The 15,432-nt window shown below is 44.7% G+C and overlaps 1 protein-coding gene across 2 annotated transcripts; it reads right to left on the bottom strand.

Moving 5' to 3' along the window:
- Positions 1–8,317: 8,317 nt before the first annotated feature.
- Positions 8,318–14,916, bottom strand: LOC140858863 (uncharacterized). 2 transcript variants are annotated; one of them, XM_073260144.1, is made up of 4 exons: positions 14,519–14,916; positions 10,742–12,721; positions 9,099–9,570; positions 8,318–9,009 (listed from the first exon to the last, which is right to left on the bottom strand). In XM_073260144.1, the coding sequence occupies exons 3-4, from the start codon at positions 9,303–9,305 to the stop codon at positions 8,392–8,394; spliced, it is 825 nt and encodes a 274-aa protein (XP_073116245.1). In that variant the 5' UTR covers positions 9,306–9,570; positions 10,742–12,721; positions 14,519–14,916; the 3' UTR covers positions 8,318–8,391. The 2 variants fall into 2 exon arrangements, with proteins under 2 accessions (XP_073116245.1, XP_073116244.1); XM_073260143.1 differs by having other exon boundaries at positions 9,679–12,721.
- Between the last annotated feature and the right edge of the window lie 516 nt (positions 14,917–15,432).

Here is a 15,432-nt window from a genome sequence, read left to right on the forward strand (position 1 = left end):
TATATGATCTCATTTTATGATCAAATCATGAATGAGGTGAAAATGCCTAGGATGTGCATAGGTACCTAGTGAGACCACATCCAACTCAGTGATCAACTCTTTTATCATGCAACTCTCCTTAGCAATCTTTACGAACAGTAATAAACTAAGTCAAACACAGTTTGCTATTTGAAGCTCTTCCAATTCACTGCTTCTCTAGTACTTCTTAAGTACTTTGAGAATGCTTTTCATGATTTTCAAAAGATCCTATCATGGATCTGTCTGAAATCAATGATTATGCACAAAGCATAAATCACATCAGGCTTGGTACATTGGGTAAGTAAACTCTTTTACACTCATTCATGTTGAACCCCTTCAATATAAAATTTATGTACCTAGATTGGGACAAGCCTAACATCCACTTACATCTATCACTATAGATGCCAAGTAAACTAGATGTTTAACCCAAATCTATTCCATGAAAACTTTTTGTGATAAGCATATTATTGACCGAGTGTAATATCAGGACTACCCTCCCAATATGTTGTATGTCACCTACATACGTAACTAAGAAGTTAGTGGGACTCCTACTTATCTTCTTACACACACACATGGTTCATTTATATTTGATATAGTCAAATATTTTGACTATCTCATTAAAAATAGAAGTACCATTTTCTCAAAGCCTGCTTGAATCCCTAAATATATTTGCCCTCCCACTAGAGACAAACTCTCTAGATGGTGTGTGGCAATAGCAAAAATCTAGTTTGACATTCCTGATAGCAACTTATTGGGTCGTACCCATAGGTGCTTCAACCAAAGTCCATACTTGATTGATGTATAGGGAGTCCATTTTAGATATAATAGTTTCAAACCATCTGTCAGAGTCTCTACTCATGATAATTTTCGAATAGATCAAGAAAAATATTATTCATAATGATGTATGATGTATAGTCATTCTCAATGATAAAATCATATTTGAGCAGTACATTACACACTCGAATTGACCTTCGGTGAGGAGGTGTGTTTCATAGTTGTACTTCATCGATAAGTACATCTGGTTGAGGATCAACTTGTGGACACTCCATAGGTTAGAATAGTTCATAGGTCTTGAACTTCTCAAGTTCAATTATCCTCCCACTATCCCCTTAAAAAAAAAAATTTTCTTAAAAGGTGGCAAACCTACTGACAAAATACTTTTTATCTAATAGGATGAAAGAAATAGTATCTCATACTATTCTTTAAGATAACCTATAAACATATATAAACCTATTTTAGCATAAATTTATGTATATCAATTTTTTTCACATAAGCTGGCAACCTACCCTTATGCCATTTTCATATCTCATATGAAGTGCTCGTAACAGATTTTATTGATATCTAATTTAAAATATATATAGCAACTTCTAGGATATTTTCTCAGAATGAAAATTAAAAATTTGTAAAGTATATTAGGGAACACATCATATCTCATATGAAGTGTCCATCTCTGGGTTGACATATTATTATCCTTCAAACATCCATATATTCAAGACTTAATACCTTGCTTGCTCTGAGATATATGACCATCACATATTTATTGCTTGTTCTCATCAACATAAAGAATAGCATCATTGAGTGACAGAAACATGAGACCATTATCATTAATCCATAGCCATAAAATTTATCAGAAAGAGAGTAACATTTACTCTTTACATTAATTTTAAAACTATGCTACAAAAATAAAGATTTGAAATAATATTTTTGATAAATTCAGACATATTACAATAATCTGTTAGTTTCTAAATCTTGCTAGAAGGTTATATAGATTCATGTAGCCTTAGCATGAATGGACTATCCATTAGTGCCAAAAAATAAGTAGTCACCTCACTTTAGCTTTATAGGTTCAGCAACATATTGCCTAAGTGGAACCTATATAAGGTATCACATACTCAAAATTTTAAAATTGAAACACTCAATGATAATTAGTTTGGATCATATACAAATTATTTGCAGATGTAACTTTTGCATTCTGCTATTGCTTCACATTTACAAGACAGCTCTTGCAATTAATTTTTAATAATCATCATTGCTGTAATAATAATAAATATCATAGTGAAGATATTCTTCACCTTCTTTTCCTCAGCCATTCCATGATGTTCTATCAATTTAAAAATAAACTCATATAGTGATGGTGAAGATACAAATGTGTATATAAGAACATACAAGGACTATCCATGATGATATGCACAAGTTAGATGAGGTTTTCATCTAATTGTGTCTCTCACTATTTTAACAAATTTCATAATCCTCAAGTATGAAAATGAGAAACCTATCATGAAGTTTTTTAGTGAGGTTAAGATCCCAATTTCTCATAAAAAATTTTGTGGATAGCACAACAAGCTCCTATGAGTTCAAGGGTAAATAACTCTTTACCAATTGCATCTCATGCAACTCTCAACATAATTTTTGCCTCTAAAATACTTATAGCCATGTGGATAGCACAACAAACTATAGTATTTTAATTAAGTCATATCCTTCAATCCTATACGATCATATTTGAATAATACTATCCTTATGGATAGCACAATAAGGCAGTATTACCAAAATATGTTATAAACATCACTAAGTCAACATCATACCAATCACTATAGCAAGCTTTGTGGATAGCACAACAAACTCACTATAGTTTTTGACATACTCTATTGACTTAGTATGAGTTAAGTACTTGTTGGGTATAAAGTGCCCCCCCGATCTAAGTCTGTAGAGGTCAGATCCTTCGGGGCTCCTCTGGCTCCCGACCTTGTACATGACGCCTCTCCGAACTCCCTCGACCGTCCGGACTTCCTCGACGATGGGCCTCAGTGTTCACCCATCGGGCTGCCCCAAAGGCCCTCTGAGCCTCAATGTTAGCCATCCTTCTATAGCAATTGACGACCCCCAAACTTCTTCCGGGCTTCGTCAGCATCTGAGCTTCTCTGACAATGAGATTTCTACAGTAACCAGGCTCCTTCCATGTTTCTACGATGGTCGACCACCTTCAGGATTCCAACCGAGCTCCTGCGATAGCCGAACTCCTACCGCGAGCGGCCTACTCCGAACTTCCACTACGAGTGGTTTGCCCCGAACTCCTGCTACGAGCAGTCTACTCCGAACCCTTACAGTGGACGGTCTACCTCGGATCCCTACTGTAAGCAAATCCCATCCGAGCCTCTACTGTAAATATATTCCTTCCGAACTTCCATTACAGGTAGACTTCAGTTGAGCTTCTTCATAGTCAAGTCCCACGACAACCGATCTTCGATCGAGTTTCTACAATGGGACAGGACTCATCGGCCAGGCCACTACTTCGAGCTCCCACGACAACTGACCTTCGACCGAGCTTCTACAATAAGCGGTCTCCTTTCAGCCTTCTACGAGAACCAGACTCCGACCGAACTTCCATAACGGTTGGATATTGGATGAGCTTCTACGATGATTGGGCTCCAGCAGCAAGATTCCTACAACGACCGATCGCCTTTGTTGCCTGCCGAACCTCCCCAACGCCATCTGAAGTCCATCACCGGCCGACCCTCCACCAAGATCTTTCATAAAACCAAACTTCCCCAACAGATTATCTTCAGGTGAGTTTTCACATCGGGCGAATCCTAGACGGACTTCTCTAGCAATCGGATTCCTACCGGGCTTTGCCAACGGAAAGTCTCTATCCGAGCCTCTACAGTAGGTGACTCTCACCTGTAGTATCAGTGCCTAAGCTACCCGACAACAGTAGACTCGTCAGCAGCTTCGGGGACATCCAAGCTTCTCCCAGACCAACAATAGAGAGCCATTCCACTCCATTAGATGTCCCCGTCGAGCTCCAGCCGATGGATCTGAGCTCTCTGACAAGTCACGACAAGAGCCGCCCTCCTGCTCCACTCCCTGCAATGAATTTCGTGTGGCTCCACCACTCTCTGACGAGTCATGACAAGAGCTACCCTCCTGCTCCACTCCTTGCAATGGATTTCATGCAGCTCCACCAATCTCTGGCAAGTCCCGACAACGGACACCACTCCACTCTCCGCAGCAAGCTCTACGTGGCCCTGAACGACCCCTGACGCCACTACTCTCTGTAACAAACTCCACGCGGCTCTGATCGGTCCACTACTAGATGGTTACAGACGTCGCTATCGGTCAGTTACACCCTCTGTCTATAAATAAGGAACTCCCAGGCACATTCTTCTCTAAGCTGGTAACTCTATCTTGAAACTCTGCTAAAATTTTTGCTCGGGCACTCCTTTTCTGTTGAAGCAGAGTACTGACTTGAGCATCGGAGGGTCTTGCCGGAGTACCCCCAACTCCGGTTTAGACTTTCTTTGCAAGTCCCGATAGCGGCCACGGTCATCCCAGCTCCAGCTTCTACAACTTCGATGGAATTCTGCACCAACAGAATTGATGCTAGAGGAAGGGCGTGTGTCTTTGCAGTACCCTTGTTCTTAAAGGAGTGCTCAATGAGACCGATTCCAGTCATCTTCTCCGACATTCTCTTCTCCTTCTTCTACTAGATCCTCACCTGATGCCTCCCCGCAGAGCATCCACCCGACGATCCACGGCCTCCACGGCCAGATCTCAGGCTCCGGCCTCACCTTCAGTTTCCCAGGCTCCTCCTCCTCCTCCTTCGACAACGGCGGTCGGAGCGGAGCAATTTGACCTGCTGGTTCTGTAGGACAGGAGCCTCACTGAAGCGGTGTAGGCCATGCAACAGCAACAATAGCCGCAGGCATCGATGTGGTTGGAGAGAACGTCACCGGAATTACAAAATTCGGCGGTACGGCAGGCCACTTGGGCCAGTCGCCCTGTCTTTCTCGGAAAGATGAATCCGAGGGTGGAGAGCCCTCAGTGCAATCACGATTCTACTCCCGAAGGATCTCTACCCCCATTCTGCTCGAAGACCCTCGAGACCCACAGTCGTGAGGACTTCCTGGATCGAAGGCTCCAAGAGATGAACCGATGGATTGAAGAACTCCACCACGCTCCCCCTGCTTATGGTGAGGACATCTGTACTGACCCTCCTTTTTCTCAAATGATCATGCAGGAACCGATCCCACCAAACTTCAAGCTCCCCCAATTCGAAAGCTATGATGGGACCTCAGACCCGATCAACCACCTAGAAGCCTTCCGGATGATGATGTTGCTCTATGGTGCGCCAGACGCCATTCTGTGCCGAGCTTTCCCATCCATCCTGAAGGGAGCAGCAAGGAACTGGTACTCAGTGTTGAAGTCAGGTACCATCTTTTTCTTTGATCAGATGAGCCACCAGTTTGTGGCTCATTTTGTTAGCAGTCGGCATCCTCGGAGAGGTTCAGAGTCCCTCATCAACATCAAGCAAAGGGAGGGGGAATCCATCCGGGCTTATGTCAACCGTTTCAATGTCGCTGTATTGGAGGTCCGAAACTTGGACCAATCGATCACAATGGCCACTCTGAAGGGTAACCTCCAGAAGAATGACCTTCTGTTCTTCTTGGAAAAGAAGTACCCCAAGGATTTTGTCAATTTGCTGGCTCGGGCCGAAGGATATGCCCGAGCGGAAGAAGCCTTCAAGATGAAGGATGAGGAGACTGCGAGAGAGCGGCAGGTGGGAGACTCGAGCAAGCCCGCAGTCGAAAAAGGGCCGAGTGAAGCTCGGCCATGCTCCCGAACTCCTCCCAGACACGGGCACGCTCGGACTCCCCCTGAGCTCGTAAATAGAGAAGCTCGGACCGTCGAGTTCGGCGAGGCTCTCCTCCTGAGAGATTCCACAGCTACGCCCCCCTCAACGCATCAAAAACTCAAGTGCTGATGGAGGTCAGGGAGCAGCTCCCAAGGCCGGAGAGGATGCGCTCGCACTCCAAAAAATGCAACCCGAACAAATTTTTCCTCTATCATCGTGACCACGGCCACGATACGGAGGAGTGTATTCAGTTTCGAGATGAGATCGAGGAGCTCATCAGATGGGGTCGGCTCGACAGATTCATTCGATGCCGACCTGAAGGAAGAGAAGATCGACCTAGGGCCCTGCCGCAGTCGAAACCGCCAAGGAGGGAGAAGCATCCAGAAGATCGGCCTCTGATTGGGATTATCAACTCCATCTCGGGGGGACCCCGGTGAGGAGCAGACCTCCCGCGGTTATAGAGTTTGAAAAATCTACGAATGTATTACCAACAACTTTGCCCTGAATGAAAATTCTCTTCATATTTGTGCATTCTTTCTTTTGGTATGAGCTTACAACGACGGGAGATAACTCCCCCAAACAAACAAAACTAAGCATGTTAGGAACAGGAGGAAAACTTCATCCTAGCATGAGCAAAGTCAAAGGCCCGATTTCCTAAAGATCGGATGGGGGGAGAGGCCCTTACAACGGCCCTTATGTGCCCCCACAACCTTGTTAGGAATAGGAGGAGAACCTCATCCTAACATAAGCAAAGTCGAAGGCCCGATTTTTTAAAGACCGGATGGAGGGAGAGGCCCTTACAACGGCCCTTATGTGCCCCCACAGTCTTGTTAGGAACAGGAGAAGAACCTCATCCTAACATGAGCAAAGTCGAAGGCCCGATTTTCTAAAGATCGGATGGGGGGAGAGGCCCTTACAACGGCCCTTATGTGCCCCCACAGTCTTATTAGGAACAGGAGGAGAACCTCATCCTAACATGAGCAAAGTCGAAGGCCCAGTTTTCTAAAGATCGGATGGGAGGAAAGGCCCTCACAACGGCCCTTATGTGCCCCCACAGCTTTGTCAGGAATAGGAGGAGAATCTCATCCTAACACGAGCTGAAACCGACTATCGGGAACGAGGGGAGGACCTCGTCCCAATGCAAACAAAGACTTGGTTGATCGACAAAGAGGAAAGCTTCCTCAATGGCTCCTCCACACTCTCACGGCCCCATCAAGAGCGGAGGGAAGACCCTCACTCAAACATAGAAGAAAAGGGGAGACGAAAAGAAAAGATGACGAACTACACCGGCGATAGGCGAAAAATGAACCACATCAAAGGCACAAGGGACCTCATCCTGACAAGAGAGAAAACTCTTGTCAGAAATCTCTAGTCCCTAAGGACAAATCGACACGACAGCAACCAAGAATCTTCAAACTACATCGGCAACGAACAAGATGGAAGACAGAAGAAGTTTGGTGAACGATGAATCAATGCAAGAATCAGCAAGGGATTACAAACTATGTCGACGCCAAACAAGATGGAAGACAAATGGAGTTTGGTAGACAACCATTTAATACCAGAATGGGCAAGGTAATAAATGATTTCATTCACATTTCATTGGTGAAGTATGCATTACAAAGCCTTAAAGGCCAAAAAAGAAAGAAGAAGAAAAAGAAAGAAGAAGAAGAGGCTCTAAGGAAACCCAGTTTCTTCCGACTTCGAGCTCTCAGTCCCGGCCCTTGCTATGGATTGCCTTAAATCTTTGACTTCCTCTTCTAGTTCCCTTTTTTCAGCAGCATATCCTGGAGCATCTGGTGGAACCGTCGGTGCTCGTCCTCTGACTCTCGAAGCCTCCTCCTCAGGACCTCGGACTCTGCCTCGACATCCTTGACCGTCTGCTGCTCGTGGACTAGCTGAATCTTTAGCCACTGTAGTTTAACCTCCCTCCACCCAAGGGCCACAGATAATTCCACCATAGTCTCCCTCAAGGAGCAGAGCTCATCGGAGCCTCATGTAGAGGCAGGCTGGACTCTCCCGGACAACTACCTCCGAAGGTGGGCTACTTCGTCGGTCGCCATTTGGAGCTTCCTTCGGTAGTCCTTTATCTGCCCACTCCAGCCGACTCGGTAGGCGTTATAGTTCACCTCAGCATCCTGCAGCTGCTTTTGAAGGTCGGAGAACTTCTTAGACTAGTCTTGATCGTGGTCAGCTTGGACTGCGAGCCAGGATGAGTTTCCTTCCAGCTGGCCGATCTTCTCCCATGTAGCCACCAGCTCGACCTTGAGAGAGCTGATCTTGGAAGCCTGAGCCCAAGCTCGATCGCTGGCACACTTCCGGAGCTCCTCGAGCTCCATCACGAAGTTGGCCTTCTTCCGGGTGAATTCCATGAGCCCCTTTTTGTGGAGGTCCTGAAGGCGAATAGCCTCTGTAGTAACTTTCGAGTGGCTCTTTCTCAGCTGGTGGAGTTTGTCTTCCAGCTTCTTAGATTTTTCTGTCAATTGACGAACTTCCCTTTGGAGGTCTCGTATCATTGACTTCATGGGAATACCCTCCGGCAGGGGAAGAGCTTCGACAGGACACTGTCGTTGGAAGACAAGAGTGCCATGACTCGAATCAATGCAAGAGGACAAAAAGAAGGAAAAGAATACGAAAAGGGGAGAGGGACCCTCCGTAAAGATGAATCCAGCTTCATTGATCAAATAAGTTTCAAGTACAAGAGAACAAAAGAAATGTATATATCACCACAAAGGATAAATACAAAGCTAGAGGTTTCGGACCTCTAGGGCAGAAGTAGAGGGGCTCGACATCCCCGAAAGATCGTCAGCGGCAACCACGGCGGTCGACGAGGTCCCGATGGGAGGAGGACCGGAAGCGACTTCGGATGGTCTGGCTTCATCATCGGATGCCTCATTCAGGAAGCCAAAATCCAACTCGAGAAACCTCCCAGCCACCTTCTCTTGACAGAGTTCGAAACCCTTGATGAAGGCATCTTGACCGAACCAGACCTTTAGATCCTCCATCTCAGAGGAGGCTTTGAACTCCTCCACCGCTCGGGCCCCTACCTCCGAAGTCAGAGACGAAATCCATGCTTTCAGCTCGAAAACCTGCGCCTTCAGCTCGGAAGCCTGCGCCTTCAGCTTAAAAACCTGCACCCTTAGTCCGGAGATTTCGGCCTCAGCCTTCCCTCTCTCCTCCTCTAAGGCGGTCCTCAGATTGGATGAAGTCTGTCCCTCCTTTTCCAGTAACCCCTGGAGACTAAGGACCTCGGTGATCTTCTCCACGAGGCGAGCGGCCCCAGCTAGGTGGCCCTCCTCCGCCCGAGCTGCCTCCCTCTTGGCGATCTTCACCACCTCGACGTTGGCGACCAGCTGGTGCCCGATCTACACGAAAGGTCGGGGAGTCAATATAAAGGCTGAAGAATAAGTCGAATAAAGAGGCAAGAAGGAGAAAAAAGGGTGAGTTAACCTACTTCGAGGAAGGATCCCAGGGAATCCCAGACCCACAGTTCGGGATCGGCGAGGACAATCCTCTCGATGACCTCGGGCAGGATGCACCCTTCGACCAGCCTCTTTATCAAGTCCCTGTTGTTGAAGGGATTTTTCCTCAGGTCTTCCTCAGAGCCGCCGACCCCCTCGGCGGCAGCCCTGTGACTGTGACTCCTCCGGGCTAGAGTCATCTTTCTTTTCCTCCCTTCGACCCCAGGTACCCCTCGGGACGAACCTTCAAAATGGGACCCTCGGTCGGGGGGCTCTGTGAAAGGGTTCGGGGGACTTCAGGTTCGGCGTCGGAGGGGACTTCGACGGCGACGGGCTTCGAAGTAGGTGTGGCCGAGCTTGTCCCCTCTGTCCTGGCTTTCTTCATCGAACCCGAAGTTGAGGCATCCTTTCTCTTGTGGGTCTTGAGACCCTAGACTAACCTCCAAGCCACGCTTGCATCCATGTCTGCGATAAAAGAAGATCAGCATAGCTTCGAGAGGAATAAGAAGAAGGGGAAGTACTATAAAAAAAAAGGGAAGAAAAGAGAGAGACAAAAAAGGGAGAGGTACCGACAGGGTTAAGGGGGCTCAGACTGACATTGAACAAAAGTTGTTCCCTCAGAAGTTCGGGGAGGAGAGGGACTCGATAGGCCTCGAGCTTTTTTGAGGCCTCGAGGTCATCCCTTTTCAGGCTAGAGGCTCGATGGACGAAATTCCTAAGAGAACCCCAAGGGGATAACCCTAGCTCTAAGGTTGGGCATCGGACGTAGAAGAACCTCTCCTTCCAATTATGGACGGAAGAGGGGGTGCCTTTCAGTAACCCCTTTCTATTGAACTGGGGGGAGAAGTACCACCAATCCCTTGTCGAGGGATGACATTTGAAGGTGTAGAAGCTCCTAAACAAAGAAATAGTCGGCCGAACTTCGACTAAACTACAAAGGGAAAGAAATCCTATAAAAAATCTAAAGGAGTTTGGCACATCGAAAGCTAGAGAAATGTTCAGAAAATAAAAGAGAGCAACAATAAAGGGCGGCAGCGGGAGCCGAAGTCCGACACGGAAGGCCTCCTGGTACAGACAGAAGCGATCGGGAGGAGGGGCGCTAGCCCGGTCAGATGGCTCGGGAAGCTCCAGCTCGTACTCTGGAGGAACTCCATACTGAATCCTTATCAGTGAGAATTCATCTGGAGTCAAGGAGCCAGGGATGGTGTCCGGCGCAAAGGCCGGACAAGATTCGGTCCTAGCTATGGGTTCGTCTACGGTACCAGTACTATAAGAAACTGGGGCTGACGAACTCCTAGAACTACTAGAAGAGGAGGTATCGAAAGATATTTTAGATCGAATGAAAGCTACAAAATCCCAAAAAAATTAAAAAAATAGCGAATAGGCCCTTAAGGAAGCTAAGCGAACAGGGCACAAAAAAAAAAGAGAAAAACAACGAGAAGTTCCAGGACTAACATAGGTTGGCCTGGGGAGTGCGGAGGGGTGGCAAGGATGATGGGAGACCCGGAGGATGCCTAAGGTTGAGAAGGATGCTAGAGGAGGCGGGAGCTCTCGGGGAAGAAGAAGGGACCGAAGGACTCTCTCAGGAAGGGTGAAACCCATAAGGAGGAAGACATGTTTAAATAGGCAATAGGACCTGGAGCGGTTATGATCGCGAATCTCCTCTGACCGGCCTGTACCCGCCACTGTCCCACTCACTTTGACAGGCTGTTGAAAATGGCTGGCTGCTGACAAAATAATTATTGCACCGTACCTAGAGCCACGCCCCAGCAGAAATCCCAAAAAGAAGAAACCTTTTTCGAAAAGGCTCCAGTACCAGCGTACCGAGCATCAAAATATCTGACGACCACTGAGTATAAAAATTGAGGAGAGCAACTTCGGCTGTGAGAAATTCTCTGTACTTTCTTCATTCGGAATCCAAACTCGGAAGTAGGGGGACCAGTGTTGGGTATAAAGTGCCCCCCCGACCGAAGTCTACAGAGGTCTGATCCTTCGGGGCTCCTCCGGCTCCCGACTTTGTACATGATGCCTCTCCGAACTCCCTCGACCGTCCGGACTTCCTCAACGATGGGCCTCAGTGTTCACCCATCACGCCACCCCAAAGGCCCTCTGAGCCTTGCTGTTAGCCATCCTTCTATAGCAATCGACTACCCCAAACTTCTTTCGGGCTTCGTCAGCATCCGAGCTTTCCCGACAATGAGATTTCTACAGTAACCAGGCTCCTTCCATGTTTCTACGGCGGTCGACCGCCTTCAAGATTCCAGCCAAGCTCTTGTGGTAGCCGAACTCCTGCCATGAGTGGCCTACTCCAAACTTCCACTACGAGTGGTTTGCCCCGAACTCCTGCTGCGAGCAGTCTACTCCGAACCCTTACAGCAGACGGCCTACCTCGGTTCCTTACTGTAAGCAAATCCCATCCGAGCCTCAACTGTAAACATATTCGTTCTGAACTTCTATTACAGGTAGACTTCAGCCGAGCTTCTTCGTAGTCAGGTACCACGACAATCGATCTTCGATCGAGCTTCTACAATGGGACAGGACTCATCGGCCAGGCCGCTACTCCGAGCTCCCACGACAACTGACCTTCGACTGAGCTTCTACAATAAGCAGTCTCCTTTCAGCCTTCTACGAGAACCAGACTCTGACCGAACTTCTATAATGATTGGATATTGGATGAGCTTCTACGACGATTGGGCTCCAGCAGCTGGATTCCTACAACGATCGATCGCCTCCGGTGCCTGCTGAACCTCCCCAATGCCATCCGAAGTCCATCACCGACTGACCCTCCACCAAGATCCTTCATAAAATTGAACTTCCCCAATGGATCATCTTCAGGCGAGTTTCCACATCGGGCGAATCCCAGATGAACTTCTCTGGCAATCGGATTCCTACCGAGCTTCGCCAATGGAAAGTCTCTATCCGAGCCTCTACAGCAAGTGACTCCCACCTGTAGTATCAGTGCCTAAGCTACCCAACAATAGTAGACTCGTCAATAGCTTTGGGGACATCCGAGCTTCTCCCAGGCCAACAATAGAGAGCCATTCTGCTCCATCAGATGTCCCCGTCGAGCTCCAGCCGACGGATCCGAGCTCTCTGACAAGTCGCGACAAGAGCTGCCCTCCTGCTCCACTCCCTGCAACGGATTCCATGCGGCTCCACCACTCTCTGACGAGTCGCGACAAGAGCCACCCTCCTGCTTCACTCCTTGCAACGAATTTCATGTAGCTCCACCACTCTCTGGCAAGTCCCGATAACGGACACCACTCCACTCTCCGCAACAAGCTCCACGTGGCCCTGAACGACCCCTGACACCACTACTCTTCATAACAAACTCCACGCGGCTTTGAGCGGTCCACTACTAGACGGTTACAGATGTTGCTATCGATCAATTACACCCTCCATCTATAAATAAGGAACTCCCAGGCACATTCTTCTCTAAGCTGGTAACTCTATCTCGAAACTCTGCCAAAATTTTCGCTCGAGCACTCCATTTCTATTGAAGCAGAGTACTGACTTGAGCATCGAAAGATCTTGCTGGAGCACCCCCAACTCCGATTTAGACTTTCTTTGCAGGTCCCGACAGCGGCTGCGGTCATCCCAGCTCCAGCTTTTTCGACTTTGACAGAATTCAGCACCAACAGTACTATTAGTTTTATTATGTACCAAGATAGTATTAAATTAATCCCCACAGCAAGCCTTGTGGATAGCATAACAAGTCTACTATGATTTTTGATATAATACAGTCTTAGCATGAAGAAAGGTAGATGTAGTGTTCTTAACACTTCACCATTATGACTTAATATAATTTATATGAGAGATTTAGATCTCATGCACATCCTAAACATATACATGCATCATGTGCTATTTAAATTCTAATTATAACTACTAGCATGTAAGAGCATATAAAGGAAGACTAATGGTTATGGACTTTTGAAAAAATCATCCGAGCCACAGGATAATCTATGGGTCTAACCCTAGGTGCATCATAGATTGAACCATCTCATGGTCAATCTTAGTGCACCTCTGCTCTCAAATGCTTGGTAGTTAAGTCTTCATCTCTATGAAGTCTACCATGAATGCTTGATCTTTATTTGAAAATAGAAAGAAATAATTTTTATCTATTCTCAAATAATTTATTTTTATTATTTTACATCAACATATAAAAAATCTCAATCAATAATTGAAAACATACAAAAGAAAAGTTCAACTGATAATACAATGCATCAGGGGCACCCAGCCCCTATTGCAACTCTTGTAGATGTATTTATTTATTCAGCTTATAGAGAAGCATTCATACATACATCCATCACATGGATGTACCATAGTCATAACCACTCAACATATATTTTATAATAATTATAAAATATTATAACAAACATCTCATGTTATATCAATTATGATATCATTCATACATATGTCAAAAAAGATGTTTAAATATATGGGCATAGGACCCATTTAGGATTTTTGATTCGGATTCGATACTTGATCTAATTTTAACTTTAAATCAATCATTTGTCATTCATTTGAGTTGAGTTGACCAAATCTTAGGTTAAACCTAATTCAATTAGATTAGCATAGATTCGATCAACCATGATTTAAATCCTAATCAAATTAGGTAAATGATAATTAGATTAACCAGAATTAAACATGATTTCCAATCAAATTAGAACTATGAATTTTATTTAATCTATAATCATTAATTTTAAACATATTAGATGAAATGAATTATAGTTAAACAAATCCATTGGCAAAAATTTTAATCAATGTCTGATGCTTCCTTTCTATGACCAAATATTTTTTGACCCCCACACATACCTTGAGCAACAATCAAGATGGTCGACCCACAATGGTGAGTGTCCAAAAATATGGTGGTTAGCCCTTGGATCTTAGGTAAATGTATCAAATACAAAAATCCTAAGTCTTGGCAATGTACATCTATATGTAGCATTCCAAGGGTCCACGCATCACATGCACTAGATTTCAATTCCATTGAAAATTAGATTATGAGATCTAATCTAAACTTATCACACAAGTCTAAAGACCATATAATTTCATATCTAAGGTTTGAATATGGATTGATAAAACTTTATCATAAACAAAAATACATCAAGAACATCAAGTAAACATCAATCAAAAAGTCTGATTTTGACATAGTTTGAACTGGATCTAATCCGTATTACAAAAATAACATGAAGTTTGATTGAATCAATCAAAGATGGCTCTGATACCACTGTTGGATTTTGATGATGCAGTAAAATATTAATTTTAAAAATTTTAACATACATTCAATAATTAAAAATAATATTTAACAATTAAATAAGAGTATCAGAACACAAAATCCTAGGAACCCCTTGATGATTACAATCAAATGAACAAAAATATATATATCAGGAAGAGATCAGAAGCCATATACCGATGAGAAGACCATGATCTAGTAATTTTGAGACCTTTACAAGACTCCAAAGTAAAAGTTCTACAATGATGATCCACACGGGACTGATCAGGGCCCTTCTCAATCCATCGTGGTGCTGCAGCCATCTTCACAAGCTCGCTGCCGATCGTCCTTCGTAAGAACTGGTTATACCAATACTTGTATGCCTTCATGACCTTCACTAAAAATTTTTTAGAAATTTTTTTCTAAAAGATTTCACCACACACAAATCAGATTTTATGTTCAACACATGAACAATCTGATTATTGGACAAGCATCTCTTGCTTTTCATTTTCTCTCTTTCCTTCCTTTCTATTTTTCTATCTTTTCTTTTTCTTTTTTACTTCAGATTTTTCTTGACTTATCCTCATCTAATCCCACATCTAAACAACTCTTTGGATGAACTTTATGCCATATGGGATCCCCCTTATATAAGGAATGAAGGGGCACCACAAAAGTCACCAAGGGGTGCCAACTCTTAGCGTCCCATCTTCCTTACACACACTAATTAATTTTTTTGCATGTAATCCAAAGTATCAAGACATGGAATAGGAAGTGATTTATAAGTAGAAAGACTCTTCCTCTACTAAGAAAAATCTGGATGCCATCTTATGGTGCGTGGAATTAAGGGAGAGCGTGAGATACCAAGAGTCCTTAACAATTAAGACTTTTCCATAAACTAAATGCATATAAGGGAGGATCCAATTAATTTTTGTATTCAACTCCTTGCCAGAGAAGGACTCTTCTTTCTCTTCTATGTCTATAATCCCAAGAGGCATCTCATGTCATGAGGAATTAAGAAACACATGGAGAAATAAAAGAAGGAATTAAGAGTTTGATATGAAATGGACTCTTCCATTTCATCGCCTAAAAATATGGATGTCTTTTATTCATTT

This window comes from Elaeis guineensis, chromosome 6 (assembly GCF_000442705.2).
Source record: "Elaeis guineensis isolate ETL-2024a chromosome 6, EG11, whole genome shotgun sequence".
NCBI classification, from domain to species: domain Eukaryota; kingdom Viridiplantae; phylum Streptophyta; class Magnoliopsida; order Arecales; family Arecaceae; genus Elaeis; species Elaeis guineensis.